Genomic DNA, 12,940 nt, shown 5'->3' on the forward strand with positions numbered 1-12,940 from the left:
TTTTTTAAATAACGTTTAAAGAGTGAACAATTTATTTAGCTTTCATTAATTTATACATTCAATTTTAATCTACTAAATAACATGATTGCTACTAAATGTTAAACATCAGTATTAAAAGGAGATACTTCAAAAATAAATCTTACACAACGATCTGACTATATAATAAATTTATTTTTAATAAACAATATAATAATGAACAAAAATAAATCCAGAACTGATTTGAAATAGATAAGGGATAGTAAATAATATCCACATAATTATGACATAAATTGTTATTAATCTAAATGTTCGAAATGACCATTATTTTCTAAGCATTTTCGCGCATCGGTTACAATTTTTTAAGGAGAATTTTTATTACACGCTTGTTAGGTTCCACCCTATTTGATTAGGGATTACGTCGGGTGTTCGACTTGTAGACAGAAAAAGAAAGTCGTGTAATTGGTTACAAGAAATTAATTTATTCTCCTAAGCTTTAACTGGTTAATCGCGGAAATCTCTGATTTTACACTTTACTTTATATACAACTATTTATATTTTATGGATTTTTATAAAAGAGCGCGGAGCCCGGTACATGTCTAATATGCAACCACCTGGTCTAACATAACGCAAAGACTACACTCCAACGACTACTGTTTTTAAAGGCGAAAACCGAAATTCAGACTCGTTACAACTATTATTTTTTGCATGCCCTACTTCTTTTTTATTACAGGCGGCTCGAACATATCGCGCGAACAGTTCCTTTGACGGCGCGTATTTTTCAGCGCTTTCCGGGTACGAAGCCATAAATCACGAGCACTTCTGCCGAATTAGGGGAATGTCGAGTGATACAAAATGGTATGAGGTATTTAAAACTGTGGGTATGGCGAGCTAACTATTAAAATATAAAAATCTCCTAACATACCGCCGCCCTTGAAAGTATCCAGGAGATATCTTTCAAAAATAATCAGAAAACGGAGATGAGATGCTTACCTAAATCAGAGACTGCAAAATTAAGACTAAGATTTACACAAGCAGTTAAGTACTTAAATTAACATACACCAGTAAAAACATTTGTGCTTTAAATTACATTACCAAATCACGCTTAAAAATAGACGCATCATTGCTTTTTTAAAAAACACATAGGTAATCTTAAACTAAAAGGATTATATTCCTAGTACAAATAGGATGAGAAGTGGACTGTATTATTAAAAATTAGCATGAACATTTCGTAAAATAAATACAAATGATTATTCCACTGGAAGAACAAAGCATAACTAAAAGCTAGCTTAAAATATAGATTTCATATAATACTAAATTAAGCAAAATAAACACATTTTACAGCGTCAACAAGGGGATAGCCCTTTTTTATTCACTTTCGCGAATGTCACGGGGGGATTCGATGGGCAAGGGACAAATCTTCGTTATAGAACGCTTCACAACACCACTAGAAGTTCGCACACTCACCACACGGACTGCTCCATCATTTCCAGAATGCAAGTCGACAACACGTCCTGTTCTCCATCGCAAGGAAGGCAGGTTGTCCTCCTTTAATAGGACCAGAGAACCTAATAGCTCCGATGGCTTGACCTTGGACTTCCACTTGAACCTTTGGTGCAGGGTATGCAGAAATTCATCAGACCATCTCTGCCAAAAGTGCTGAGACATCTTTTGCAGGTGCTGATACCTGGAGAGGCGACCATCAGGAACGTCCAATAAATCCAGCTCTGGATATTTATTAAGAGGGCGACCAATAAGAAAATGCCCTGGTGTCAGCGCCTCGAGGTCATTCGGGTCATCACTGAGAGGAGTGAGCGGTCGGGAGTTCAGTATGGCCTCGATTTGTACAAGCAGGGTATAGAATTCCTCATAGTGTAGAGGAGTATTATTTAAAACACGCTTAAGATGCTGTTTGGTGGACTTTACCGAAGCTTCCCAAAGACCACCAAAGTGTGGCGAGTGAGAAGGAATAAAACTCCATTGAATTTTATTATCCCTTAGCGCATTTTGAAACCTTTCATCCCTTAAAATAGTGTTAATTTTGTCAAACTCATTCTTAGCCCCAACAAAATTAGAACCGTTATCAGAATGTAGATTTTTGCATAGACCTCTTCTAGATACAAAGCGCAAAAAGGCAGAAATAAAAGATTGAGTGGTAAGCTCTGTAGCTAGTTCAAGGTGTATTGCCTTGGTTGTCAAACACACGAACAAACAAATATAGCACTTAAGAAGCCTTCTATTTTTAAATTTGGAGTCCTTTAGAACAAAAGGTCCGGCATAATCTACACCGGTAAAAAGCATAGAAGGGAGTAACCCGGACACTGGGTAGAGCTGCCATTTGGGCCTTTAATGATCGAGGATTGTACTTGAAACAAATTATGCACTTCCGAATCACTGATTTAACCAGTTGCTTGCCATTTGTTGGCCAAAATTGCTGCCTCACAAATGACAGCGTAGCTTGCGTTCCTGGATGTAGATTGCGGATATGCTCATGGGTGACAACAAGCTTAGAAAAGGGATGATTATAAGGTATCAGTATAGGATGTTTTTGGTTAAACGTTAGCTTAGAATGGTTTAATCGACCACCTACTCGTAGGAGGAGATCACTGTCAAGAAAAGGGTTGAGAGTACTAAGCTTACTACTAGGCCTTATCGTCTTATTATTTTTAAGCCTGAATAGGTCTTCAGGAAACGCGGAACTCTGAATTAACCTTACAAGGCAATTGACACTTTGTATTACCTCAGTTTGGGACAAGGCACCAGTAATTCTTTTGTCTTTATATTTTAAGTTAAAATGAAATCGCAAACAATAAGCGACTACATTAATGAGCTTTGAATAAGAGGAATATTTCGAGCATAGGCTCATAACAAAATCATTGCTCTCCTTTGCAAAGAATATTAAGGATTTAGGATTAATGTCGATTATTTTAGATTTCTCGGTATTTTGTCGAGCGTAATTCGACACATGGTTATTTGAAGGCCAAAAACTTTTATGTTTCAATAAAAAGGAGGGTCCGTGCCACCAAAGATTATTACTCTCCAAATCAACTGGGCTCATACCTCTAGAGATGATATCTGCAGGATTTTGTGACGAAATCACGTGATACCAATGGTTGATATTTGTTATTTGTTGAATTTCAGATATCCTATTGCAGACAAACGTCTTAAGGGTGCGAGGTTCTAAACTTAACCAGCAAAGAACAATTGATGAGTCAGTCCAGTAAAAAATCTCCCCTATAGGATAACTTAGAGTTTCGAGAATCTTATTTATAAGCTTGGCTAAAAGAAGTGCTCCGCAAAGCTCCAACCTGGGCAGTGAAACAGCCTTAAGGGGAGCAACACGTGACAGACACTTTGCACAGAGGAGATTACAATATATTTTTCCATCGGAGTCGGTGCAGCGAAGGTATACACAGGCTCCATAAGCATTTATGGAGGAATCACAAAACCCATGGATCTGAACATCAATAGGATTTTTGGAGGTTACTTGTCGATGTATTTTAAAGGTGTTTGCTTTGGACAGCTGATTGGAAAAGTTGGACCAAATTTTATAGAAATCATTGGGTAGAGGCTCGTCCCATGAAATTTTTAACAGCCATAGCTTCTGCATAAGAATCTTTCCTTGAATTATGATTGGACTGAGGAGGCCCAAAGGATCAAATATCTGCGATATGGCTGAGAGGATAGAACGCTTCGTGACCACAGCCATAGAATTGCTTAACTTCGAGGTATAGATAAATTGATCTTTCTGGGAATCCCAAAATATACCTAATGCTTTGCAACTTTGATTGTCATTTATGATATGACCTATAGAATTCTTATCTGAAATATTAGATAATACTTTGGGTTCATTGGATGAGAACTTTCGTAATTCAAACCCATAGGTTTGAAAAATTGATATAAGGTTGGATCTTACTTTTATAAGGGTTTCAAGGTCATTGCACCCTGTTAGTACGTCATCCACGTAGCTATCACGAGCAATGATGTGACTTTCCAAAGGATAGGAATCTTTGATGTCAAACGAAATTTGTTGTATACATCTTGTAGCTAAGAAAGAGGCACTGGCTGTGCCATAGGTAATTGTGTTTAATTCATAGTGGTTGAGATCCGACTCCGGGGAGTCTCTCCACACTATGCGCTGAAGCTTCCTTTGCTCTGGCTTAACAAGAATTTGTCGGTACATCTTGGCGATGTCACCTGATAACACATAATTGTGCTTTCTGAATCTGAGGATTATGGAGAACAAGTCGCTTTGCACAGTGGGGCCAACCATTAGAATATCGTTTAGAGAAATGCCAGTTGTTGTTTTAGATAAGGCGTCGAACACAACCCTTAACTTGGTAGTAGTGCTGTCCAATTTCTCAATGGCATGGTGCGGCAAGTAATAGATGGGGTCTGACGTTTTTTCTTGGGAATTAATTTTTGACATATGTCCTAATTTTTCATATTCCTGAATAAATTGCGTGTAAGAGAATTTAAGTTCAGGGTTCCTTGTAAGTTTTCTTTCAATAGCCAAAAATCTTTTCATGGAAATTTCTTGGGAATCACCTAGTTTGGATACCGTGCATTTTAAGGGCAAACTAACTTCAAATCTACCCGAAGAAGTTCGAGTAAAGGTACTCTTAAAATGGGATTCACACTCCATTTCCTCTGGGGTAAACTTACAGGGTTCATGGAAGGGTTCTTCAATGTGCCAAAACTTCTCAAGTGATTGTTTTAGCTCAAACTCATTATTCAAGGAAAACGCGGATATGGATTTCAGGGGTGTAAAACCCTTGGAAACATGCAAAGGTCCAGAAATTACCCAACCAAGTTTGGTGTTCTGCAAGATAGGATTCCTTGTTCCAAGTTTCATTTGACCTGAAATAAGCAGGTCATAAAATAGACTAGCTCCTATAAGGAGATCAATTTCAGAGGATTCAAAGAAAGTGGGGTCTGCCAGAGTAATTTCTTTGGGAATAATGAAATTAGATACATTTAGCGTCTGCTGAGGACATTTATCGGTAATTTTATCGATTACTAAGGCAGTCAGATTAAAATGATGACTCTTACTTAAGTCCTTAATCGTTAATGAGGTTTTCTTATTAATATAGGTTGTTCCCTGATTTATACCACAAACAGGGATGTGCACCTTCTCACACTTGAGGTTTAGGATATCAAACAAGGCCTTTGATATAAGATTAGACTGTGACCCGCTATCAAGTAAGGTTCTACAGGGTATGGGTCTTGAACAGCTGTCATAAACATAAACTAAAGCAGTAGATAGGAGCACAAAAGTATTTGGTACAGAATTAGCACAAGCAAAACTGTAATCAATAGGCAAATCAGGCTGAAGATTATTCTCTTGTTGAGGATTACAAACCTTTTGATCTACTACCACTTGGTGTGAAGTAGCGTGGGGTAATTGATTCGATGGCAAGAAACTCGGGGTTTCACAAAGATGAGGATTTATGTTACCTCTTTGAGGATTGGGCAACTGTGTTGGGTTAATACCATCATGGTTATTGCTTGAGGTTGCCCTTATTTGGGCGGAAAGCGTATTTTGAGGGGGTTGCTTAATAATACTTGGATTTACATTTGAGGTTATGTGCCTGGAATCTTTCTCAAAGTTATTTGTGGGGTAATGTAGCAATGAATGATGCCTTCGCTGGCAAGCTCTACAAGAATGTTTGGATGTGCAAACAGATGCAAAATGACCTGGACGTAGGCAATTCGTGCATAATTTTAGACGTTTCGCCTCACTGTACTTTTCGCTCACAGGAAGTTTGAGGAATTTCTCACATGCATAGACAAAATGGCTATCTTTACAAACAGGACATTTATTTTCAAAAACGGCATTGGTGAATGTCTTAGGTGTACCATAACTCTTTTGAGGATTTGGATCATGTTTATTTTGCACTTTAAAATCAATTGACTCTAAGAGGTGGCAACGCTCTGTGAGGAATGTAGTGAGGTTAAGGATTGAAGGGCTATCAAAATTCTTGGAATAGATTTCCCATTCCCTACGTGTAAGTTGGCCAAATTTTGAGGTAAGTAGATATATTAAGGGTGTGTCCCAGTTATCCACATTTTCACCTAGATTTTTTAAACATCGATAATGTTTTTGAAAGTTATCTAAGAATTTGCGTAACTGGATATGGTTATCTTCTTTGAGGGATGGCAAGCTGAAAATTGCTTTCATATGAGCATGAATTATGGCCCTTTTATTCTCATAGCGCTCTTTGAGTAAATTCCATGCAACAGCATAGTTGCCATCGGTAGCTGTAAGGGAGCTAATTATCTGGGCAGCATCTCCTTTAAGGGCAGACTGGAAATAGTAAAATTTTTGCACCTTGGGTAAAGAGGGATTTTTATCAATAAGAGCCTCGAAGGTTCCACGAAACTGGGTCCATGATTCGTAAGAACCAGAAAACTCTGGTATGGATAATGGAGGTAATTTAGTGGATAAAATACTAGCCATATTATTTATAGGGTTGTTGCTGAGCTCAGGGTGAGTCTCAACGGTTAAACCAGGATTGTTGCTAGCATTTTTGAGGTTGGTGGCTTGTAATATAAGTTTTGCCTTGGAAATTATTGAGAAGTATTTTTCCTCGAAGTCTGATCTGACCTCGGTCTGATCTTGAGCATCAGGCAGTTTGTGCATCAAACAAATGTCTTCGATACCCAATTGAATTTGTTCAAATTCCTGCAAAAGGGAATCAGCAGCTTTAAACCTGGTCTCAATTTGGACGAGGTCTGAAGGAGTTAAAAGCTCGAGTTGGGGTAAGGCATTTAAAAATGTTTGGAAACGAGTTAGAGAGGCTTTCATGTGACCTCTTTTGTTAATGAGGAATTTTATTTCTGCCTTAGCTTTATCTAAAATTTGTTCTGAACTAAGATCTTCCGCCATTTTGATGGTAACTGAGAAAACAATAAAAAGAAAAAGAAAAATTAAAGGTTGAAAATCTTAAAACAACAATATAAAAATTAATGGGTTAAACAACCAAGGCTAAACCAAATTTTACAAAACCTGAAAGAAATTAAAAACACACCAAATAAAATTTAAATTAAAATTATTAAATTTTATCATCAATAGTTTAGTAGGCTGGATACAAATATTTTGTTTTTAAGGCTATATATGCAAAAATCTATTTAAAATGTATAACTCAATTCTTAGAAGGGTGAATATGAGAATTTAATCTTAAAAACATTAAAAACATGTAAGTTTAAGTCAAAAAAATAAGGTTTAGAGCTAAAAATGTAGTTTATAATATGTCAAGTAGGTTTTTAGGGTTGAAAGATTAAGTTTATTAAGGGTTATATAAACTCTACATTAAATTATGGTTGCATTTATTGAACTAGGTTAAAATATAAATATAGGTTTCAAGTAAAAATCCACAAAACAGCTTAATTACTGTAGGTTACGAAGGTTAAAATGTAAATAGAAAATAAAAACCAAACTATATAGGTGTAATTAAAACCAACTTGCACAAATCTTAGCTTAATTTGAACAAAACAGCTCATCAAAAACGTTAAGGTAACGGTTTGGAAGTCAGGATGACCCTAGGTTTACTGCTGGCTTTAATTACTTGGGTTATAATTGACTAACCTTTAATTATTGACTTGTTTTCCTGCTACTAGGAACACTGGTTGCTGGAACATCGACGAAAATACACTAAATATGGGTCGCACTACCATATTTTCCACATCAGGCACGAAGGATCAAAATTTTATATTAGGTTCCACCCTATTTGATTAGGGATTACGTCGGGTGTTCGACTTGTAGACAGAAAAAGAAAGTCGTGTAATTGGTTACAAGAAATTAATTTATTCTCCTAAGCTTTAACTGGTTAATCGCGGAAATCTCTGATTTTACACTTTACTTTATATACAACTATTTATATTTTATGGATTTTTATAAAAGAGCGCGGAGCCCGGTACATGTCTAATATGCAACCACCTGGTCTAACATAACGCAAAGACTACACTCCAACGACTACTGTTTTTAAGGGCGAAAACCGAAATTCAGACTCGTTACAACTATTATTTTTTGCATGCCCTACTTCTTTTTTATTACAGGCGGCTCGAACTTATCGCGCGAACAGTTCCTTTGACGGCGCGTATTTTTCAGCGCTTTCCGGGTACGAAGCCATAAATCACGAGCACTTCTGCCGAATTAGGGGAATGTCGAGTGATACAAAATGGTATGAGGTATTTAAAACTGTGGGTATGGCGAGCTAACTATTAAAATATAAAAATCTCCTAACAACGCTTCTCTTATTTTTAAATTTAGATCCTTTGAATTTTGAGACGTAATTTGATAAACCTAGTCCTTAATAAAACCACATATAGAAAAATCCATGGGTGTTATATCAGGCGATTTTGCGGGCCAATTTATAGGATCATTGTTACCAATCCAACGATGTGGTTTAAAATTATTCAGAAACGTTCTACAATGCACATCTCGATGTGCAAGTGGACCGTCATGTTGAAAATATTCAAAGTTTCTTTTTACGTCAAAAGGGAGATTATCCAAAAGATCTTGCGGAGAATTTGTTAAAAAATTATGATATACTTGATGTTGTTAAGGAAGTAAATCAAGAAAATAATAAGCAGAAAAGAAAAAAATAAAAACTATTTTTATAATTTGAACAATATTAGCATGAATAAAAACTGACTCGAAAGCTTGATGATTTCTGTCAAAAATATTATTTTTGTTTGGTAGCCATGACAATGCAGACTTTAAGTACTATCACAGCCAACTAAATTAAACCGACAATATCATAGATATATAAAAAAGGCAGATATAACATTTTATTCATAAATTCGCTTTGTTTACGATCAATGACCGGAAAGAGGAAGGCTACAATAAATAAAATTATTTAGAAAGACTGCTTTGTTAAAAGAAGGTTACTTTGTTACTTCTATACATAATATAAAAGTTAAAAAAAAATTAATTTTTATTCATAATATTAAAATATTCATTAATTAAAATTTGTGATTATATTTTAAAAATACCTAAGGAATAAAGCTTCTTGTAGAGTTTTTCAGTTTTCTGGTATTAGAGGATATTGTGTGAAATAAAACATACCCAAGATTTACATATATAATTATATTTTATAATATTTACATACACCATAGCTAGATAGTTACAAAATATACTGTGTTATAATAGACACAAAAACATAATATTTACAGATAGTATTTTTAGACTGGAGTTATAATATAATCACAGAATAACTTTGCTTTTTACATATTGCAATTAAATTAAGAAGTTTAGCTTCTTTCATATACATTAAACTAAAACTACTTTACAACTCTCGGACAACTAAGTAAGTACCGCGTTGTCGGACTTTTTTTCTGTAAATGGAAAATAAATAGTCGTGCGAGATTCGCATGTTAGTAGAAATCGGTAAATCAGCGGAGCTTTGGCATCGTTGCTTAGTAAAAATTATGATTTTGGATCGCTTGAAAATGTTACCAGTATTACCTCCCCTTCTTATACTTTTTATTAAATTCTACCGGGTAGCTTAAAAGTAATTTATGTAAAACCAATTTCCAGCAGCGTCCTTTAGGAGGCTGTATCTTCGTAAAGAAGGCCTGTAGGAATTTTTTTTATAGGAACTTTCGGTATTATTTTTCAATGTTCTACCTGGATCCGAGAGATTTCCCACATGAACCGGAACACTCTGTATATCTATGATAATATATTCAAGTTATCGGGTTTTTAGAGTTTATCGGGTTTAACACAAATAACCACTAGTTTAATAAGCTTAAGCTTTTCATTTTAGCAATTAATAAAATCAGATCCGCACTAAGGAAAAATTCCTAATAATGGTTATTAATACGTTGAACTAATAAAAATTTTGCAATGCTGTAAAAGAATTTAGAATGAGCATAAAAAGTACCAACTTTTTTTTTGTTTACCCGCCCTCGTATTTCCTCTAGTTTCAGAAATAGCAATAGTACACATAGCAAATAGAACACCCTGTACACTTCATTAAATATAACACCATTTAAAATCATATTTTTGGCTATGCAGCTATAAAATAAGGTGTTGAAAATTAAAGAAAAAAGATGAGAGATGGAGCGGACCGATTCGATCGGTCAGCCCCATTCTACATCATCATCATCCTACTAGAGCTTTTGGTTCTCGCATAATCTACTCCTAGATCAAACCAATCTTAACCCTTGATCCTACCCTACACCCTCATATTCAAACTAATTACAGCATCATGTAATAAGCACAACAAGGAGGTTTCCATAAGTTCCTTTTCCCTGTGCGCCGTCAGTTCTGCTGTTGTCCGATTTCCTCGAATCAGCAGCAGCATGCCGACACCGACTAAACTTCTCGCAGCAGTTACGCTTTAGCCAACTGATCGCCTAGCAGTAAAAACCGTGTCGGGAGCATCCAACGCAACTAAATTGATGAAAAGTTTTGCGCGCTTTTCCGCGCGTTGTTAGTCTAGTATTTGGTTAGAAAGTTTTTTAAAACGGATGCTTTTCAGGGGTTATTTATATGTTAACGTTTGCTTTCGGTAAAGGCTTTAAAGTTTTGGTCAACTTTTGGGACTACGTATTTTCGGGAAAAACGTTAAGTGCTGCTTGGAAACTTTTTGAAGTATAACCCGAACACGAATTGGTCAAGGTATGATATTTATTGTATACTAGATAGAGACAAATAAAATTTAGTATTAATTATTATTTAAAAATAAAAAAAAACATTATATTACTCTTCTAAATATATTGCTTTTTTTCATAAAAAAAACAAAAATTAGTTAAATTTATTAATAATTTTTGATTATTTTAAATCTGATTGATGAATGATTTATTATTATTATTTCTTGTATATTAATACTTTTTTTAGTTTTGTACTACTTTCTAGATAAAATCTAAAAAATCTAGAAAAAACTAGAATATAGTTTTTTTAATTTTTTTAATATGAGTAATTAAAAATGTATTAGTAGTTGATTAGGGCATATTTAACTTTATTGACAAACAAATGTGACTTTATTGATACCTTTAAACCTTATTTTCAGTGTTTTTTTTTTAATTTAAATATTTGTTAAATGTGTGTTTCTAAAAAAATTTACCGTACTGGGTGTCCAAATTTTGACAGCTTTAAAGCTTATCTCAGTTGCGATAAAGGATAGATACTTACGGTTTTCGCATTTCAAAATCTACTGATTGATTTGGAAAATTTTGGATTTGGTTATTACTTAACATATTGAAAAAGTAAAAAGTGTTTTTACTTTTTCAATTACACAATTATATAATCATTTTGAATATAGTAAATAGTAATTAGGAATTTTAGGATAAAAAATATACATATGTTTTTTTTAATGGAACAACTGTATAATTTTAAATACAAAAATTGAAATAATTCCGCATTCATTTTAAGAAGACCGATAAATAAGAAACTATCAATTTTAATAAAAGTTTTATTTTACTGTACAACTTGCATTTATTCAGATTCAGAACGGCAGCACAAAGAAATTACTAAAATTTTGAAAAATAAGAAATGCTAGTGGGCCACATGACATGTAATGAAAATTCTTAAAATCAAAATAAATTGGCTCTTATTTGGTAATTTTTAAAAATAAGCCTAGTGTTATATATTTTTAAGAAGGAAAAAACAAAACGCATTTTTTTATTTAAAAATATTTAGAGTGCTCCATTAAATAAAATATAAGTTAATGTTGTATCTCAAAATTTTAAATAATTAGAAAAAAAATAAAAAACCTAAGCGAATAAATATTCTGTAAAAAAACTTCTTATAAAACCATTTTTTGGTTTTTTAATATTTTAAATAATAACCGACATACAAGGACGAACTTAAAATACCAACATTTTCACAAGTAGCACATTAATACGAAAACCCCATGGCTCTTTCTTCTATAACAGGGTGTCAAAATTTGGACACTGTGTAATAATTCATAGCCATCAATTTTTGTGGAAAATTAAGTTCAGTAATGAACAATAATGATAATAAAACAATAAAAAAAGTTATAATAAAGCATTTTATTGTTCCAAAAATAAAGAACTTTACAAGACAAAAATTTAAAGAAATTTTGATATTCGAATTAAATACTTTTTATTAAGCTTTTTTCACAAAGAGTGTTTAACCCTGTCAAAACCCTGATTTATAAATACAAAAAATATATATTTAATCAATTAATAATTAATATTACTTCTACTTTTTACCTTAATTTTTACCCTTAGATGCTGAACAGCCTAATAGTGTTAGTATATAGTGTTAGTAGTGTTAGGTATATTTCCACTATTGATGGCAGTTTATGCCATGAAGCTGTCGATAGAGAAGATAGAGAAGCTTATTACAAGAAACATAACTAGTAATATTTTTATATAACTCCATCTTTATACACAAAAAAATTATTACAAAAAAAAATATATTATATTTAAATATATAGTTCAAATGCCATATACCTATCGAGAACAAGATTTACACTTTCGAAGTATATTACTTGGAGCAGCTGTTTAAATATTTTTTAAAAACACATAACAGAGTTCTTAATGTGAGTTATTTTAAATTTATTAATAGTCGCCGCTATATTCTAGGATATTTTTTTATATTTCTCTCGTATGCTTAATGATTGTAAGAATATATTTGCTGTTTTAAATTATATTATCAGTATGGTAAACATTTTTTTTTATTTGGATACTTAGTTTTAAATTTTTTGAATACTTAGTTTTTTTTTTTTAGTTTGCGATGAACGTTAAATATTCGAAAGCTTTTGAAAGTGTAACAGGAAAATAAATTGGTTAAGGTATGATTCTTATTTTTTATAAGGTAAAAAAAAAATTAATAATAAAATTTAAAAATGCTTAAAAAAATACGCTTTTAAAACATATACTATATTTTAATAATTTAACACATTTATTTAAATAAATGCTAGAATACCTCTGTATTTAATTAATGATTACCAATCTTAATTAAAAACAAACGAAGTATTTTTATTTTATA

General features: G+C 33.2%; 2 protein-coding genes across 2 annotated transcripts in view; one reads left to right on the forward strand and one right to left on the reverse strand.

The window, feature by feature from the left end:
- Positions 1-1,344: 1,344 nt before the first annotated feature.
- Positions 1,345-6,865, reverse strand: LOC126734641 (uncharacterized). The gene is made up of 2 exons (XM_050438339.1): positions 2,291-6,865; positions 1,345-2,232 (listed from the first exon to the last, which is right to left on the reverse strand). The coding sequence occupies exons 1-2, from the start codon at positions 6,863-6,865 to the stop codon at positions 1,345-1,347; spliced, it is 5,463 nt and encodes a 1,820-aa protein (XP_050294296.1).
- A 3,422-nt stretch (positions 6,866-10,287) lies between these two features.
- LOC126734272 (pyrokinin-1 receptor-like) overlaps positions 10,288-12,940 on the forward strand; it is a 534,619-nt gene continuing 531,966 nt past the window's right edge. Inside the window, exon 1 of the mRNA XM_050437817.1 lies at positions 10,288-10,603. The gene's annotated coding sequence lies outside the window, so the exon portion shown is untranslated. The remainder of the gene's footprint in view (positions 10,604-12,940) is intronic.

This window comes from Anthonomus grandis, chromosome 3 (assembly GCF_022605725.1).
Source record: "Anthonomus grandis grandis chromosome 3, icAntGran1.3, whole genome shotgun sequence".
Classification (NCBI taxonomy): domain Eukaryota; kingdom Metazoa; phylum Arthropoda; class Insecta; order Coleoptera; family Curculionidae; genus Anthonomus; species Anthonomus grandis.